Raw genomic sequence first — 20,158 nt, 5'->3', positions numbered from 1 at the left:
TTCCTTTTCTTCTTATTTTGTTGCTAATTGACGTGGTTTTATAGTAAACAAAGGTTTTTATGAGCATACATTTTGTATTGTAATGTTCATATAGGAATTCTACTATCAGAACCTCCATCCCTTTAATTATATTTTATTTTGCAATTGGTAAAAGGGGATTTGTTTCTTTCGTGAGTTGCCAGCAATTTCTTTTACGACATCCGACGTATTCAACTAACTTCTATTAGAGATTGATTCAAGATCTTTGAGAGCCAAGATATGTGACTTCCAAGACTTTTTAAACAATTGTAAATGGAAACTCATGTGTAATTACCATCTTGCCAATAGATAACCTCACAATTACTTCACTAGACTTGTAAGTTATAATTCCTCATCGTATTACCAACACTATCTCCAACTCCCTCCTTGGGTGTTGCCTCACCCGTTAATGGTTTTTGTTTCCTATCCAAAGGCCCATGTTTATGAGGATTTATAAGACATGAAGGCAAATGGTTTTACAAGGTTGAAGATTTGATCCTCTTTGAGTTGCAAGCATATATCTAGCCACAATAATTACACTTAACCTTAGGTTAATCTATAGGAAAACCCTCCATCTTCATAAAATGGTCACAAACAACTGACAGATCTATACTCTTCTGTTTCTTAGGAAGTGGACAATTAGTACTGGTAGGGGCACTCAGGGATCCTGATGTTTGGGTATCTCTCAAATCATCTCCCAAGTTAATGGTCAGTTCATTTGAATCAACATTAATTGTTGTAGACAAGGAGTCCATCTAACATGTTAATTACGTAAATAATTACAAAATGCAAAAACTAAAAGAACAAAGAAGAAAACAAAACAAAATACCGCATAACACAATTACACAGTAGCTACTTTGCAACATGGCAATATCACAAGTCTAAGACTCTAATCTAAATTTTAGTTTACTCATCTTTCCATAATTTACATCAAAACAATTTCACAACACAATTAGAACATAATAAATTAATAATTATAAATTTTTTCATGCAAAAAAAAAAAAATGCTAAATCAAGCATATAGCACACTCATAGTGGGAAATAACTCTCGGATTACTGTTCACAGTCTCAAACATGTGCTCCAAAAATTCTACAATGCTACATACACAGATAAACAAGTTAAACATCAAATAATAGGAAAATTAATTATCAAACATCAAAACAACATCTAAACTGAGTCTCATATATATTATATGTTACCAATTGTGTGAAATCATTGTAGGGGTGATGAGAAATCGATTTTAGGTGAGATGTAGGGATAAATGATCATCGGTGGGCCACCAGTGAGAAGGGACCAAGAATAGACTGAGAGAGCTTCGACAGATCAAAGGGAGATCGGTGGACTCATAGACAGAGGTGAACGGAGAAGAGATGAGTGAGAGCTTGGATGGCTGGTCTGAATAGGTGCTAGCAAAGGGAGAGGTTGAGTGGTTTGAGAGAGGAGAAAGGCAGTGAGGCATGATGCACTAATGCAGTGAGAGATGAGACAACGTGAGATAGGAGAGAGAATCATTGATGAATAAGAGGGAGGGGAGGGGGTCTGGGTTATGAAGCCCTAACATAAAATGATGTTATTTGGTGTATTAAACAAAATGACATCTCTTCTTATTATTTTTTTCTAAAATGTAGTTATAAAATGATACCATTAACTGACTTAAGCTAAATGGCTTTGTTTATATATATATATATATTATATCTTTCAGTTAAATGGTTTGAGCATGGTTCAAACTGGAACCAATAGACCGATGTCTGTTTCTAAGATTTTTGACCACTAGTCGAACAGTTCTCCATTGGTTTTGGCTAGTTCTTGACTCTGGTGGCCAATTTCGTCTGTTACTATTCACCCATAGTACTTGGGTGCCGGACCATGGCCTGAAAAACTATCACGCCAACTATCGCATTGAGTTTGAGGTGAATTTCTCAATATGCAGACGCCACATCCTCTCGACTCGCAAGGATTTATGAAGATTGGAGCTAAGGAGTGCATCCACATCATCCCAAGTCGATTGCAAACCGCAAGGATTTATGAAGATTAGTGTTGGGGGCACATCCTCTCAGTATCCCAAGTTAGTCATGGGCTCCTCATCCCTACAACTCGAAAGGGTTTTTGAAGACTAGAGGGTATGTCCCTCTGATGTCCCAAGCCAATAAAGCGATTATTTAGACAATCCAAATTATAAGGGCATAATATAGTGTTATGTAGAAAACCAAGTTAAGATAGTTGCCATTGGCTTCTAGTTTCACGTCATAGGTATGTATGAGAAGCTTGAAAGTCCTAGCAAAGAGAGACAATAGAGGGTTCAAAGAAGCAGGGAAGATGACAATTAGTAAGGGTTGAAGGAAGGATAGTTGTTTCAGTGGGGGAGGTGTGTGAATAGTGGGCGAATTAAGCGCTTTGATTGTAGCCTTCAAAGTATCAAGGGAAGTGAAGAAATGTAAGGGAAATTGCGGGTGAAAAAAGGAACACGGGAGAGATGAGAGGATGCGGTTGATTGCAAAAAGGGGAGGGGTGGAGTTGCAGCTGTTAAGGTCTTAGGCTGAGGGGTTGGGTTTTCGGTTAGGAGGTGAGAGGTAAAAGGTAAGAGTGAAAGAGAGTGGAGAAGAAACTAACCAAAAAAAAAAAAAAGGAGAGAAGATTGGCCAAACAACAATTCATTACATATTTACCAATCAAAATCCTTATAAGATGCATATCCTTTATGCACTTTTTTTTTTTTTTTTTCAAAAATAGCTTAAATAAAAAAAAAAATCTAATTATTGTAATTAGGGGTGAGAAATGGTCTGTCCGGACAGGTCATTTCGGTCTGGATCGAGATTGAGACCGGTCGGTCTCATTCCATGTTTTAGAGGACCGAAAAGTTTCGGTTCGGTCTCGGTCCAGAGTTTTTCCACTCCGAACATAATGAAAAATAAAAATAAAAAATATTATGTATATTATTTTTATAATAATTGTACAATTTATTATGTAATTTTCATCTAACCTATCACTATAAACAATATAAAATTTTAAATATGTGATTAACAAATTAATATTCTATCAATTAACTAATTACATAGTAGTTATATAAATTAATAATATAATTCTCATCTAATTTATTATCATTGACCATATAAAATATTTTTTTATTGAGTTAGTTACATAGTTCACATTAATAAGTCACTTAATTTTAATTTGGTATTTTAAATAAATTTCTTTTATTAATCGATTTTTTCAAAAAAATGAAGCAAAAAAAATTGGGCTGGACTGAATGGACCGACCGGACCAGTCTAGTTCCTAGGGATGTTTGGTCCGGTCCGGTCAGGGAAAAATGATGGACTAAAAATTTTAATCCGTCATCTCCTCAGACCGGACCTACCCATCTTCACCCCTAATTGTAGAGTACTAGCGTTGGTTTTTCTATAGGCATCTTCAAAATCACATCTTTTGAGGATTGATTTTGCATATAAAGAAAAATTCTCACATTGGATTATGCATTTTTGAACCAAATAATAATAAAATATTATTATTAATTTTTCTTAAAATTATTATTTTTATATATTTTACAATTAGCACAATGTGTTAAAAAATACCAATTCCATATATCTAAATATTACCAATTTTATATATCAAAGTGACCACTTCTATCAATAAATATTAATATATACTAAAAAAAAAACTTTGTATAATCAACTTAATATAAATTTAATATATCAAAATCATCTTAATACAAATTTTACAAAATTGATTTTAATGTGTAAGAGAGAAAAAATAGTAAAATACTGCTTGAAGAGTGAATTATGTTTATTCAAACTTGAAAAAATACTATTCATAGCTATGCAAAATTTTAAAGATTCATAATCCAATGTAGACCAATTTAGAGGGATATTATGCAAATATGAATATGCATAAACCATTGCCAATACTATGTGTCTATAAAAATTAGTGTATATTTAATTTATGAGGAAAACATAACAAAAATAGAAAAAGAAAGAGCTTGAAAGGAAGGGATCGGCAAAAACTTCAACTACCAACCACCTTATATATATATATATAATCATTAATCAAAATTAGTGGAAAGAAGAACAGAAATTAAAAAACATTAAAAATCAAGAGACTGTTTCCTGTAAAAATGACTATTTGTCGCTAGCTGTTTCCTGAAAAAATGACTATTTGTTGTAAATAGTCATTCTCATTTGAAATAATCAACACAAGTGCTCATTTTTCGTATAGTACATATAGAAAGTCATAAACATTAAAAATCCAAAATCTCCTTCTGTTCCTTTGTGGCCTTCATCCTTCTATTCTTCTTCCTCATTCATCTTTTGGCTGCCCCAACCTCGTATTCATGTTGACGCCTTGGGTCTAACTCTTGCGGTGGCCATGAATAGGAATGTCGAGCCAACTGCTTGGTGTTGGGTTTGTGGAGTCTAGTGTTAGCATCACTGATTATTTAGCAGGATCAGATCAGTTGTCGAATATGCAGCAACATCAAAACATAATTTTGAATACTTGAAATTTGAATTGTAATATCTCTTGAGATTATCTGTTGGATATCCTTGTAGGAATTCTTTTGTAGTTACAACTCTATAAATATACGAGTCTTTCAATAGGCAAGGCATCGAACCTATTTCAATACAGTCAGTCTATTTGTGTATGATTTACTTTCTCTTATCTTACATGGTATCAGCCAGTCGCATGGCTAACACCTAATCCTTACTTTTCATTCAAGCTTCTGCACCTATCCACAACTTCCTAATGTCTTCTACTTCCAGCAACTTGGCCCACCCCAATCCAAACCTTCATGCCACCTTTCAACCTGTTACTGAGAAACTCGTTGGTCCTAACTTTATGGCCTGGAGTATGCAATTCATGGTCTTCCTTAATAGCCATGATCTTATTGGTTATATTGATGGCACAATTAGGGCTCCTGCTGAAACTATTCAAGATTCACCTAATCCAGCTTATTCAATACGATTCGGAAGGACAATTGTGTTAAAAGTTGGATATTTGCTTCCATTTCAAAAAAGTTGGTTGCTTCTCTTTATGGAATTAAAACTACAAATCAGGCTTGGGATTCCCTTCAAACCTGCTTTGCATCGACTTCCCGATCACAGGTTGCATGACTTATGAGGCAGATCCAAACTCTATCTCAAGGTAATAAAACTTGTATTGCTTATATTGATGAGTCTAAGTGTCTTGCTAATCAACTAGCTACAGTTGGCAAGCCTAGGGATGATCAAGACTTTATTGCTCAAATACTAGAGGGTCTTAAGGTAAGCTTCACTCCCTTTACCTCTTATACTTTTGCACACGAGATATTGATCTTTCCTTGGAAGACTTTCAAGCTAAACTACTGAGCTTTGAAGCTCTGCTCGAGAGTCATCAGCACAATTATACAGATACTCATTATGCTTTTGTTGCTAAAAAATCTAAAGTGCCAAACATTATTAAGAAAACTCATAAGCCAGGTCTGAATCCTACAATTAGACAAAATAGAGCTCCAGTTGCCTTCACTCTTTGTGGATCCAATTTTGTTCAATAGAATAATCCTTGTCCACAAGGTCCTTCTTCCAATAGGCCTACTTGCCAAATTTGTGACAAAATAAATCATACTGCATTGGATTGCTATGAGAGGTTCAATTATGCATATGTAGGTCGAATTCCTCCTGCTAAACTTGCGGACATGGCAGTTGAATCTAATGCAAACCTTGATAACCAAATATGGTATGCTGATAGTGGGGCTAATGCGCACATACCAGTAATGCAACAAATCTTACTACTCTGCAACCATTTGAATGAGCAGACATGATCACAGTTGGCAATGGACTAGGTTTTTCAATTGAAAATATTGGACACACTTCCCTTCTAGTTGATAATAAAACCTATCAAATGCAAAACATTTTACACTGCCCTGATGCATTTGACAATCTCTTATCTATCAAAAAATTCTGTCTAGATAATAATTACTATTTTATACTAACTAGTTATAATTTCTTTGTGAAACAAGATCAGGCCAACATAATCTTATTTCCAGGTTGGGCTGAGAATGGTCTATATCCTCTTGTTGGCAACAAGAGCTTCTCCAATAAATTGCATTGCTTTGCTAGTAAGTTGGGAACTAAGACAACTAAAGATCAATGGCATAGTCGTCTAGGCCACCCTTCTGAGCTTGTCTTAAATAATCTGTTTCAGTCTGGACATCTTCCTACTACTAAGTCCTTTAATAAGTCTATGTTTTGTGAGTGTTGTCCTCTAGGCAAAGCCAGGCAAATTCCACATGACAATTCAACACGTCAGACCAAAGGTCGATTAGTTCTTGTACATCTTGATGTTTGGGTATCTCCCATAACTTCAGTTGGTGGATGTCAGTTTTATGTTATTTTCTTTGATGATTTTTCACGTTTCACATGGTTGTATCCCATAGCTCATAAATATGATGTATTTGAAATATTCAAGCAATATAAAGCTCTTGTTGAAAATTTATTTTCTTGTAAGATTAAACAATTTCAAACAGACAATGGCGGTGAATTTCTCTCTAATGACTTTAAATAATTTTAAGTTCAAATGGCATTTATCATTGCCTAACTTGTCCATATTCTTCTCCACAAAATGGTATAGCAAAGTGAAAACATCGACACATCAGAGAAAGAGCTTAACTCTTCTTGCAAAATCACATCTACCAACTACTTATTGGGCTGATTCATTTCTTAGGAGTTCAAGGATGTCATGATATCAATGGTCTTCACTTGCGTCAAGGCAAGTATATAACTGATCTCTTGCATAAAACAGATCTAGTTGGAGCAAAACCATTTTCACAGTCGACAATATCTAGTAGAAAATTAACCTCTCAAGATGGCAAGCTGCTGACAGGCCTTAGTAAATATAGAATGATTGTTGGAGCACTTCAGTATTGCACTATTTCCAGACCAGATATTTCCTATGTTGTTATCCAACTTTGCCAGTTTATGCATAGTCCATGTGAAGGCCACTGGACAGCTCTTAAACTTGTTCTACAATATCTAAAAGTGACAGTTGATTATGGACTTTATTATACACCCTTAGCCATAGAATTAAATGCCTACTGTGATTCCGATTGGGCAGGCAATCCGGATGACGAACATAGCATATATGTTATTTCGAGAACAACTTGATTTTTTGGAGTGCTAAAAAGTAGAACTCGGTTTCTTGTTCAAGCACAAAAGCCGAGTATAGATCACTGGCCTTAGCTACCACTGAGCTCTATTGGATGCGTGTGTTATTTCGAGAACTAAGCATTGTTCTTGCTAAATGTCTAGTGATTTGGTGTGACAATATAGGCGCAATTGCCTTAGCTTCTAATCCAGTCTTTCATGCTAGAACAAAGCATATAGAAGTGGATTATCACTTTGTGAGAGAGAAGGTTGTGAACAAAGACATTCAAGTATGTCATATTTCCATAGAAGATTAGATTACAGATGTATTTACTAAGGGACATGCACCCTTAAGATTTAAATTCTTAAGATCCAAACTGATGATCTGCCTACTGCCCATCAGTTTGCAAGGGGGTGTTAGCATCATCAATTATGTAGCAGGATTAGATCAGTTGTCGAATATGCAGTAACATCAAAACAGAATTTTGAATACTTGAAATTTGAATTGTAACATCTTTTAAGATAATTTGTTGGATATCCTTATAAAGCTGAATTCTTTTGGAATTACAACTCTATAAATATACGAGTCTTTTAGTAGGTAAGGCATCGAACCTACTTCAATGCAGTCAGTCTATTTGTGTAAGCTTTACTTTCTCCTATCTTACATAGTTTATTCTTGTGGCGGCATGATATGATGATCCATCTCGACAAGGATTCATAATAATTTTTTAGTAGATTTTCAATGAAGTTTGGGCCATTGAGCGCAAGCTTAGGCCGAAAAGAATAGTATGGCATGTTTGGATTAGTGTATTTTGTCATTCCTTAAGATAATAAAATCCTATATAGTTCTATAGATGTAAACACATTGTTAAACCATGTAAATTTTTGTGTCGTGTGATTAATTTCTAAGTTTACTTTACTTTCGTGTTGTCGTTTTTCACAACACTTGGCTTGCAAGCAATCCGACTCCAACCTTCTAGCCCTAGTCACCAGTGCAACTGGCTTCATCAGGATTGTCTTTGTTGTGCTCAGGTGCCATGGTGACGGTGTGCTTAATCACATTGAAAATATCAACCATTTCTATGATTCCAATCTCAAGCGCACCTGCCAAAAAGTCTTGGAGCAATTTGGGGTACTATTCGTTGTCAATGACAACATCAACAATGCATTGATTCTCCTAAATATATTTTGACATAAGTTACAATAGGTTGATATAAGTTGTGTTCGGGTTAATTCAACACAATCATTTCTATTTTAGGTTCATGATTGTTTTATTTAACGAATAATACAATTGATTATAGTATAGTATCACCAATTTGATATAATGATTCATATTAAGATTGATCTATTTGGCTCGTTAAATTAAAATAGTCAAATTAAGATTGAGCCATTCATATATATATTAAAATAGTCAAAGAATATATATATATATATATATATATAATCAAAAGAAAAAAAAAACGATTCAATCATATAAATATCTCTTATGAGTATGATATTTTGTTTGGTTTGTTCACATTTTTCTCTGTAATTCGAATCCAACAATTTATTCCAGTCTACAAAGAATAGATACCCCAACGTTTCAATCGGTTTCAAAACTTTTCTCATATAAAATATAATAAATAATTCAATTTTTTCTTAATTTTTTTTAAATTTTAAAACAATAATAATATTAAAATATAATATTTTAATATTTTATTTTAAAACTTAAAATTTTTATCTTACTACCAAACCACACCTTAAGCTTATGTTTATGGGACATATTGACAACTACTTTTCACATCCAAAGAATTAGGGGCTTACATATGGAAAAACACAGCCAACCATGTCAGTAGTTGATCATGTTAATTATAAGCTATGAGCCTTTAAATCATGGAGTTTAGGCCCATGGTTAGCCGCACAAGCCTCTTTTTCATGATTAAACTCTTAATTATTATTCAATCACGTGCAGCTAGCTTGAGCATTTCAATTTGGGCATTGCAGAATCAGCGTGTTTTTAAGGTTGCATGTGATTTAGCGCTGGGCTAGCCAGAAGCCTAGTCAACCAAGCCTGCAGGTTAGTTTGGGGTTACTTAATTCATAGGCCGAGTCCCAAATACAAGAATTTTTGTTGCAAGGATGAGATTGAAGGCCCAGTAGTCTTTCCTCGGGCCAAGCTTAAGTCCTAATGGAGCCGTGTCATAAATTTTTTAAATAAAAATTTTATGTGTAATTATTTTTACATATTTTTTATATATTTTATTAATATGATTAATTATATTATTTTTTAATAAAAAATAACTGTTTTGACAATCACATCAATAAAATATATAATAAATATATAAAAATAACTATACGTAACAAAACTCGATATTATCAATCTATTGCCTATAATTATTATACTGTAAATTAAGCCATAATAAAATTTATATTGATCAAACGATTTGAATAAATATTTCGCCGGCAGTCGGACGATTTGATCAACAGCCCATAAACGATTTGAACGTCATATTTTTCAACGTGCTGACTGCTGATGTGCTGAGACGAGAATGCTAAGCCGTCGCCAAGTGATAATTTTTCCATCTTCCGAGTGGTTTCTCTGCCATCGAAAATTCTGTCTTATACAGAAAGCTAGCTAGTATATAATATAGCAGTCTTACAAGAAAATGACACGCATGGATGCACAGTTTTGTCACCTAGTTCGTTCTCTTTGTACGTTTATATTTGTATTATATATAAACATTAATTTCTCTTTCCTGACCCTTACTTCTTGGTCAAAATCTTTTTAATAAAATAATCCAAGTACATGACTTTCTAGAGTCGCTGCAGAGTACAGCCACCTCGATCGCCCTTCTTAACTTTTTTTTTTTTTTTTTATCTAATAATATTAAAAAAAATCCAACGTGTGTAATATTAAATTAAATTGAAGACTAGATTCAATGCATGCTTAGAAAACATAGTGAGCAGGAGCTGGTCCACGTTAAAAATGAAAATAAAATATAATAAATTGAATTGTATATTGATTATATGTATAGAACTTTTCATTATTAAATACTATCCTGGCAACTAAATGTAAAAATAATAATAATAATAATAGGGATAATGACGTAGTGGAGGAATTCAATCGGGCAAAAAGTCAAAATCCGCAGCAAATTAATATTGTCTTCTTTAGCAAATTAATATCGAGTGGTCAAGTCAATACAGCTACCCCTGTTTTGGTCAAGTCGAGTGGCCTATACGTTGCCGGACGAAGGCCATTACCGCAACAAAATAAATTTATAAATTGAGCTACTTTTATATCATACATTAACGGTTCGTTTGAATCGTGAGGTAGAATAAAATAATTTTAAATAAAAGTTAAAAATTAAATTAAAAATTATATTTTTATATTATTATTATTTTAAAATTTAAAAAAATTGAATTGAGATTTAAAAATATTTATTTGTTTATTATATTTTATGTAAAAATAAAAAAAAAATTATAATGATTTTATGAGATGAAATAAAATATTCTCTAAATTCAAACAAGTTCTAAATATTTTTATTAAAAAACGTACTATTAAGGGTGTGAATTGGTTTAGTCCGATCTGAAGAATATAATGAAAGTTTAGGTCCATCATTTTTCCTAAACCGGAATGGTAGCTATCAGTGTGTCTGTTTCGTCTAGTCTAATTATTTTTTATTTTTTTCTTCTTTTTTTAAATAAATTAATAAAAAATTATTTAAATTACTAAATTAAAATTAAGCGAATTATTAATGTAAATTATATAACTAACTCATTAAAAAAATATCTTATATGGTCAATAATAAATTAGATGAAAATGATATCATTAAATTAAATAATTAATATATAAAAATAATATATTAGATTATTAAAAATGTTTTAAAAATATATATAAAAGTTCGGTTCAGTTTGATCTGATCCAAAATTTATAGACTCTGGGATTGGACTGAATGATTTCAGTCCACAATGTTTGGGACTGAGACTGACTTGTCTAGAGTTCGGTCCGGTCCACTCTGAATGGATCGGTCCGGTCCCGATCGACCAGCTTACACCCCTACATACTATATTAGGTTATATTAATTTGTAAATTTATATTTTTCTAATATGAACTCTAGATCATTGAAAGTCTAGATATGATGTAACTCCACTCCATCAACTGGTAGGACAAAACTTAGTTTTTAGATAAATTTTAAGAAATTTTTACAAATTAATATATAAATTGATATAACTATATTTGATACATTATATTTCTTTTCTTAAAACAAATTTATAATCTAATATACGGCATTATTTTTGTGATATCCGTATGTTAATCAAACATTTCTCTAATTATAAATAGGTTGTACAATAATGATTTTCCATTCCTAAATTATTTTGATCTTGGGTGATTGTTCCTTAATTGGGATTAATTTTCTAAAATTATATTCATTCATGTTAGAGGAATTATTTCTCTTAGGCAAAATAATAAAAGAATACCCGAAAACACATTTAAAAAATCGTCATGTTGGAATCTACTAAGAAACTATCAAATTGGTTAGGATAAACAATGGCCACAGTATTCAATATTCATAAAGTATTAGCGTATTGGTTTTTTTTTTTTTTTTGGGAGAAAACCAATTAATGAAATTAGATTTATTATATTGTTTATCGATATTGAAATATATTAAAAATTCGAGAAATCCAAACAAATGAACAAATTATTTTTCTTTATGAGGCTTCTTTTATTATGTTCGTGCTGTGATATATCCATCGATTCTAAAAAAAAGTAGAGTTTTTTTTTTTTTTTTTTTTTTTTTCTCCCTCTCTTGTTACAGATGTTACTGTGTGTGCATAAGGCCCGGCCAATAATATATATTAAACTAATTGGACGTCTGCGTGGATGCCAAACTACGTACAGTTACATTCTCTTTTGGCAGTGGTGCTTTGCGAATAATATCAGGACGTCAAACTACGGATAGAGACTTAAAGCATGCAGTCTCGCCTCAGCACACCAGCACATTAAAAAGAATGAATTTATTCAACAATTCCAAGCACAGACAAAAAATCTCACATGTATTGAAAGCAATATCTTTGACTCAAAAAATAATTTGACTTTGGAGGGATTTTAACTTGCCAAGTTGCCAACCATGACCTTAGTTAAGGAGAAAGTAGACGGGGAAGCAAATAATTCAAGACTTCTGGCTTTATATAAGAAGCTGTGCTCAAACATGAGAACTACAGCAGAATACTAAAAACTTGATCTCTAAATTTGTAACACTCTTGATCTCAAAGAAGTTGTACGTGACTTTCATCCAAAGTTCCAACTTGTAAGTCTCTTCATTTATCAATTCTAAAACTATATTTATATATATATATATATATTTCCTCAAATCTCAGTATATATCTTTTTGCTTGTTTTCTTATGTTATTGTACGGTTTACATTTTGTATCCTCATTTATAATGCTCCAATATCGTGGCCTTCCAATATCTTTTCACAATAGGTAACGATAAAAACATGTGAATAGTTTGATAAATAGTAAAAAATTTGCTTATCATATATATGAAAAATTCTACTCGTCATCTCCCATACCACATACTAACATGTAATTTTTTATTTTTACTATTTTTTTAAACACATATATATTGATGTGTAAATATGTGTATTTAAATTGAATAATAAAAATGACAAATTACCTGTTAATGTGGTGTAGAAATGTTGAATATCATTTATTTCTCTCTCTCTCTCTCTCTCTCTCTCTCTCTCTCTCTCTCTCTCTCTCTCTATATATATATATATATATATATATTTATATCTCCCCAAAAACATCACACGATCATGGCACTATTATATTACTGCTCTTTCACAGCATCTATAGTCCCCAAAAACCATTTCACACTAAAGCAGTTTATTTCTAACAAGTTCAAAAGATATGCTGAAATAAGTATTAGCTATATGGTTGGAAATCTTTAACATGGTTTGTAATCGACATTAGAGTAAAAACCTAGCGTCTGTTGGAGCACATAATTATTTTAAGATATTCTCCTATTATTTTATTATTTATTACTATTCACAGATCATCTAGAATATTTTTAATATTCAAACGGTGCTTTAATGCTTATTGTATTAAGATCTCGTTATAATGGGCTAACTCTATTAGATTCTCTAGCTATTAGATACAACTCACAAATATATAAATTAATTTTGTGACAACTTACTTAAATTGCAAAATTTGTATGGGATGTGGGATGGATTTACTGTAGCAAATATTTCATATAAAAAATGTTTAGCTAATTTAATGTAGATTCAATTTTATCAACATTCTATAAAATATGAAAAACACTGGCATTTGGCTAATCCAATGCTAGTGCTCTTAAAATTTATTATTAGTATAATTATATTTTTTTATTAAATATCCTTGAATATTTTTAAAAATAAAAAAATATACTATTTTATTAAAAGTTACTTCCTTAAAATATTAAAATAGACAAATTAAGATCGAGCAATATATAGCTAAAAAATATTAATGTCTAGTTTAGATAGTGAGATGAGATGAGATGAGATAGCTTGGGTAAAAGTTGAATAAAATCTTATTAGAATATTATTTTTTAATATTATTATTGTTTTAGAATTTAAAAAAGTTGAATTATTCATTATATTTTATGTGAAATTTAAAAAAAATATAATAATAAGATAAAATAAAATAATATTTTCAGTATCCAAATAAAACATCCATCACGCGTATATACATACACACATAAAACTTTAGTAGACAAGAATCCAACCCAATATTAGACCTAAACAAAATATTTCAAAGTCAATTTGAATATTAAATTGTAAAGATTGTGCAGGTTACCAGAGTTTGTAAAAAGCTGCAAGAAAATTGAAATTTTTTTGGGAGAAATAGAGATAGCCCAAACCTCCACAAACCACCTAACTATGAACTGTAAAATGTCCACATGTTGATAAGACTTCTTGAACCCATGTGACTAAAACTGTAAGTTCCCATGTGATTTCCTTCCCACTAATCAATGGTAAAGCATAACTACAGTTATATGTGAGCATTATTTTACGAGAACCTTTTATAAATTTAACACTTCAATTCTCGTAAGGAAAGATCTATATGTATATTCAAATCCCACCGATAAATCTCGTTCTATCTTCTTTCTAACCTTTCAATTTTGACCATTTTTTTTTTTCACATCGCTCTACACTTGAATGTAGCTTATGCAATGGGATGGTGGAGGTCCTATGCTGATGACGAGAGATTTTCTAGCTCAACTCTCACTATTTTGATTGGTATATTTGCGCTGTTATGGTTGGCCGTCAAAAAACAAAGAAAGGCTGCAATACCTCCATTGCCACCAGGTCCTCGTGGCTTGCCAATAGTCGGGTACCTTCCATTTGTAGGTACAGAACTTCATAAGCAATTTCAGCAACTGGGTGGAATCTATGGCCCCATCTTTAAGGTTTGGCTGGGAAATAAATTGTCCATTGTGATTAGCTCACCATCGCTTATTAAGGAAGTTGTTCGTGACCAAGATGCAATATTTTCCAATCGTGATAATAACGTAGTTGGACGTACTGTCACATATGGGGGAGTTGATATTGCTCTTTCCTTAAATTCTCCTGACTGGAAGATGTTGCGGAAGATATTTGTGAGAGAGATGTTAAGCACAACAAATCTTGATAGTACCTTTGTTTTACGAAGAGAAGAGATAAGGAACACAATTAGAAATGTGTATGACAAAAAAGGCACCCACATAGATTTAGGGGACTTGGCATTTGTAACAGTGATGAATACCATCATGAACATGCTGTGGGGTGGCACACTACGTGGAGAGGAAGGGGCTAAGTTTGGAGCAGAGTTTAAGCATATCTTTGCAGAATTAGTGATGATTCTTGGAAAACCAAACGTTTCAGATCTTTTCCCGGCTTTAGCATGTTTTGATTTACAAGGGATCGGAAGGAAAGCAAAGAGAATTTCTAAAACCGTTGATAGAGTACTTGATTATGCCATTGACAAACAGATCAAGAGTTTGGCCAAAGCCAAAGAAGAAGGAACGAAAAATACAGGACAAAAAGACTTTTTGCAAGTTCTCTTGGAACTAAGGGAGCAGGACGACGGTGCACCATCAATGAGCATGATCCAAATCAAGGCCTTGGTTTTTGTAAGTATATAGACATCCAAACTTTATTTTGGTTTGTTTTGTTTGTTTTTCAATTTTCAATTGAGTTGATCTCCTTCCTCTTGTTTAAATAGGACATAGTGATAGGAACAACTGACACCACAACGACCATGTCGGAATGGGTGATGGCAAGGTTGTTGAAGCATCCAGAGATAATGAGAAAGGTTACTGAAGAATTAACAGAAATCGTGGGGTTGGACAACTTGGTTGAAGAATCTCATTTGCCCAAATTACATTATTTAGAAGCGGTTATTAAAGAGACGTTTCGTTTGCACCCAGCCAATCCTTTCCTATTACTTCGTACTCCAAGTGAATCCAGCACCATTGGAGGGTACCATGTACCCAAAGGTTCTAGTATTTATCTGCATATTTGGGCTGTACAAAGGGATCCAAAGTATTGGGACAATCCATTAGAATTTGAACCTGAAAGGTTCCTAAATAATGCTTATGGTAAGTTTGATTATTCGGGCAACAATTTTAAGTATCTTCCATTTGGGTCAGGGAGAAGAATATGCGCAGGGCTTGCACTGGGGGAGAGGACACTCAAATACATCTTGGCTTCACTTTTGCATTCCTATGAGTGGAAATTGCCACAAGGTTCAGAGATAGAATTTTCTGACACTTTCGGTATTATTACCAAGAAGAAGAATCCAACCATTGCAATTCCAACTCCAAGGTTATCCAAGTCTGAGCTGTATACAGAATAGTACAATATGAGAAATATGCTCTATTGCTTTCCATGGTGAGCTTCTTGTAGTACACTACGAGAAACAACTTTGTAACAGACTTTGTTATGTTTTCCACTAGTGCTTCCATCGTACCAGACTCTTAATAGAACTTTGTAAAGTTCCTATATTAATAAAACATGCCACACGTTATTATGTGTGGTTGGTATTTTCTTAATAATCTCCAATATTGATTAGTTGAATATTTGGAATGCTGTAAAAGAAGTTGTTGGCAATATGAATTTGATTGCCATGGTGAGTGATGTTTAAACCAGCATCATAACCAATATGAGTGTGATTGGAACCACTATACTCTTCATCGTTGACATTGAGATTGGATAGATATGAAGTCAAATATTGTGTGACACCAGGATACCAGTTACAATACGTTGATGAATAGGCATTGATGCAATAAGATTGCATAGAGGCGAATTCACTTTGGTAGGACACATCGTAGCAGTGGTAGTGTATAGCAGTATGGCCCGCCTTTACTTGATAGATAAGTGGAGCACTAGACAAGCCATTGGGGCCTTGACCATGACTTCTCCCTCTATTTGACTAGTTTGAGGCAGAACTAGAACCATGACCAATAGACCCAGAACCAGAAGAACAACCATTACGATCACCTCGAGACCCATTGGAATGAAATATGACATCAACACCAGCCACTTTGAGATCATCATTTGTTTGATGATGTTCCCTGAGATCATCAGCAAACATTGGCTTGAGAAACAATCACGCTGGCTCTTGCATCGATCATCATGTTAAATTCCCAGTTTGCAAATGCCACATCCCTGATTCCCACAAGGAGTTATGAATATTAGAGTAAGGGATTACATCCTCGATCATCTCAAGCCCATTGTGTAAGCCACATCCATGCAACCCTATGAAAGACAGTACAACAACACATAGTTTTTATCACACTTGCTAATCATAGTAACAATGTCCTAAACTATGGCTAAAGTCATTAAGCCACGGTTTTTACATCGCAGATGAGACGCCAGGATTTAAGCGTGACATCTGCTCCAATTTTTGCCACAACGAAGCCCTTGAAGATTTGCTTCTCTTCCCGTCAATCTACTTGATGAGAAAGCCAAGGGCGGTAACTGCCGCTATTGAATCCCATCCAAGCACTGCTAAGGCTTCCTTCACTCCTTGTGAGTTTCAGTTCGTCGTGGATCTAACTATGCGTTTGGTGATATAAGAGGTGCCGAGCAAAGTTTTGGCATCTCATGTTCTGGCCGGCCAGATTAATCAGCGATTTCTGATCAGCCTGGCAAATTACGGCGTCCTACCTCATTGCCGAGCTTGATTATTGACCCTCAAATTTTTTGCAGCCAAACCCTTTTCGGATATTGGTTTGTCCCCCAAATTTCCCTTTTCACATATGCTAATCAAATTTGGGTGTAATTTTACAAGCTCATGAAAATAGGCCAATAATTTAAACTTTAACTCTCAAATTAACACAACAAATTTGTCAATAATTTAATTGTTTTAATTTGTGGAGATAGTCCTCCCAATCGACACTGTACTCTTGCATAAATCATTGATCATAAGTAGAGGTAGGGATGGATTATTTGACACTCTGGAACTAATCAACTCTATTTTCTTATATTGGGTTTGCACAATATAGGGTTACTTTTTACACACAAGCACATATATATCCGGCCTTTTCAATTTGGTCTCGAATATGGCTTTGCAACTATGTTTATATTTATAAACTTGAATCGGGTTTTGCACATGATATATATTAGCACATATAGGCCTATATATATCTCTGTGTATATATATCATATACATAGTGGAGATTGCATATCTTAGTAAGTATATATATCCAAATTAATCAACTATGCAATTATAGAAAACCTCCTGATGCAATTGAATATATATATCATTTACATTCCTACTGAAAACAGTATGTCAAATATCTCTGTTAGAGATTATTGGTTCATTCAACTTTGTCCATAACTTAGTTTAGCAATGATTTCAAAATTCTCATCCATACATACAATTTATAATGTTGGTAGTCATACTATAATTCATGTACATGTACATACCCCACGTACAATGAAAAATTTAAACATAGTTGTTCTTTTGGGTCTTGGGTAGCACATCCAAGTCACCACCCTAATGGAGTCAAAATATTGACATGTTCCAATACACAACAATGGTATAAAAATCATATTAGAAAATATTACTTTGCATAACCATTTAAGTTTTGTAAATTTCACATCTTCATTAGCAGTACTTTCAACTGCAAAACCTATACAAATAATATGCTTATTGTGTGTTGGGCAGCCTAAAACGCTCTAGAAAATTACTGCTCTATCACCACGACATTAGTCTCATTTTTCCTTCATTACCTGGTAGAGATCAATGTGATTTAGATTCAAGTGTCATTTGCAATTCATATAATTGAATGTATGTGTATCATATACAAGCACTGAACATTGAATCTCATTTTTCATAATCATTTTTTTATGGAATTTGATGGATGTTATTTAATTTTACCTTATTGTTCGAATCTAAAATTTCTGCCCTTCCTTTACAAGAACCCTACAATGAAAATTTATTTAAATTACTAAATTAAAATTAAAAAAACTATTAATGTACATTATGTAACTAATTCATTAGAAAATATCTTTTATGGTCAATAACAATAAATTAAATAAAAATTATATCATTAGCTTATATAATAAAAATAACATATTAAATTATTAAAAATATTTTTAAAATATATAGGAATTCGATCCGGTCTATTCCGATCCAAAATTTATAAATCTCGAAATTGGACCGAATGGTTTTGGTCCACAATTTTTGGGACCAAGATTGACTAGTCTAGAGTTCAGTTTGGTCCGTTCTTAATGAATTGGTCCACTCCAGACCGACCAACTTACACTCCTATTACAAATTAATTACAAGAAAGTTTTACAAATTAATTTATAAATTGGTATTACTATATTTGATACATTAGATTTATGTTCTAAAAAGAAATTTATTATTTTTGTGATATGCGTATGTTAATTAAACATTTCTCTAATTATAAATAGGTTGTACAATAATGATTTTCCATTCATAGAAGTATTTTGATCTTGGGTGATTGTTCCTTAATTGGGATTAATTTTCTAAAATTATATTCATGTTAGAGGCATTATTTCTCTTAAACAAAATGATAAAAGAATACCCAAAAACAGATTTAAAAAATCTTCATGTTGGAATCTACTAAGAAACTATCAAATTGGTTAGGATAAACAATGGCCACAGTATTCAATATTCATAAAGTAATAGCGTATTGTTTTTTTTTTGGGAGAAAACCAATTAATGAAATAAGATTTAATAGATTTATTATATTGTTTATCGATATTGAAACAAATGAACAAATTATTTTTCTCTATGAGGTTTCTTTAGTTATGTTTTATGCTGTACGTGATATATCCATCGATTCTGAAAAAACCTTGCGGGATGTAGAGAGCAAAGAGTAAAAGTAAAGTGTTTTTATCTCTCTGTGTCTCTTCAGATGTTGCCGTGTGTGCATAAGGCCCAATAATATATTAAATTAAGAAAAAATCTATTTATCAATAATTTTCTTATCATTTTCTCATTATTGATGTAATATTAGATTATAAGTTTATAAGTAAAATATAATAAATAATCTCTAATCATTTAATGTCATATCATAAAATGATGAGAGAATAATGAAAATCGAAATGCTAAGTAGAATTGCTCTTAAATTAATTAGATGACTAATTAGATGACGTAAATTAAAAGAGAAAAAATAATGAATAATTTTATATATAATTATGAAATATATAAACATCACGTAATTGCATTGAAAAATAGTGAGTAATTCTATATTCACAATTATATATATCTTTTTTCAAAAATAATAAATATAATTTATTGCGTGTTTTTCAAGGGGCCAACCCTGTATGTTCTATCTCATTAAAAATAGTATTATTAAATAATAAAAAATAGTATTTATCATCTTTTGGTTATAATTATTTTTTCTGGACATGTCATTAACTGATTGGAAAAATATCTGTTATTTTCACCGATTTAAGGATAATGCTTCTCCCACATGCAAAAGCTTTTGTAGTGACCACCGATTCTGTACTTTTGTCTGAATGAATAAAGAAGTATTTTTAAATAAAATTAT

General features: G+C 32.4%; 1 protein-coding gene across 1 annotated transcript; it reads left to right on the top strand.

Moving 5' to 3' along the window:
* Window positions 1–12,265: 12,265 nt before the first annotated feature.
* On the top strand, window positions 12,266–16,180 carry LOC122280608 (flavonoid 3'-monooxygenase CYP75B137-like). Its single transcript, XM_043091575.1, has 3 exons — window positions 12,266–12,416; window positions 14,313–15,259; window positions 15,352–16,180. The coding sequence occupies exons 2-3, from the start codon at window positions 14,321–14,323 to the stop codon at window positions 15,982–15,984; spliced, it is 1,572 nt and encodes a 523-aa protein (XP_042947509.1). The 5' UTR covers window positions 12,266–12,416; window positions 14,313–14,320; the 3' UTR covers window positions 15,985–16,180.
* The last annotated feature ends 3,978 nt before the right edge of the window (window positions 16,181–20,158 follow it).

Source organism: Carya illinoinensis, chromosome 11 (genome assembly GCF_018687715.1).
Source record: "Carya illinoinensis cultivar Pawnee chromosome 11, C.illinoinensisPawnee_v1, whole genome shotgun sequence".
NCBI classification, from domain to species: Eukaryota; Viridiplantae; Streptophyta; class Magnoliopsida; order Fagales; family Juglandaceae; genus Carya; species Carya illinoinensis.
The sequence above is the reverse complement of the archived record's forward strand: the minus strand, read 5'-3'. Positions and strand labels throughout refer to the sequence as shown.

What these genes read in the sequence shown, in the direction of transcription:
- LOC122280608 (XM_043091575.1), top strand. Translation starts at nt 14,321, where the DNA reads ATGGGATGGTGGAGGTCCTATGCTGATGACGAGAGATTTTCTAGCTCA. An exon ending in AAATCAAGGCCTTGGTTTTT is followed by an intron (nt 15,260 to 15,351) that starts GTAAGTATATAG and finishes TTGTTTAAATAG; the next exon opens with GACATAGTGATAGGAACAAC.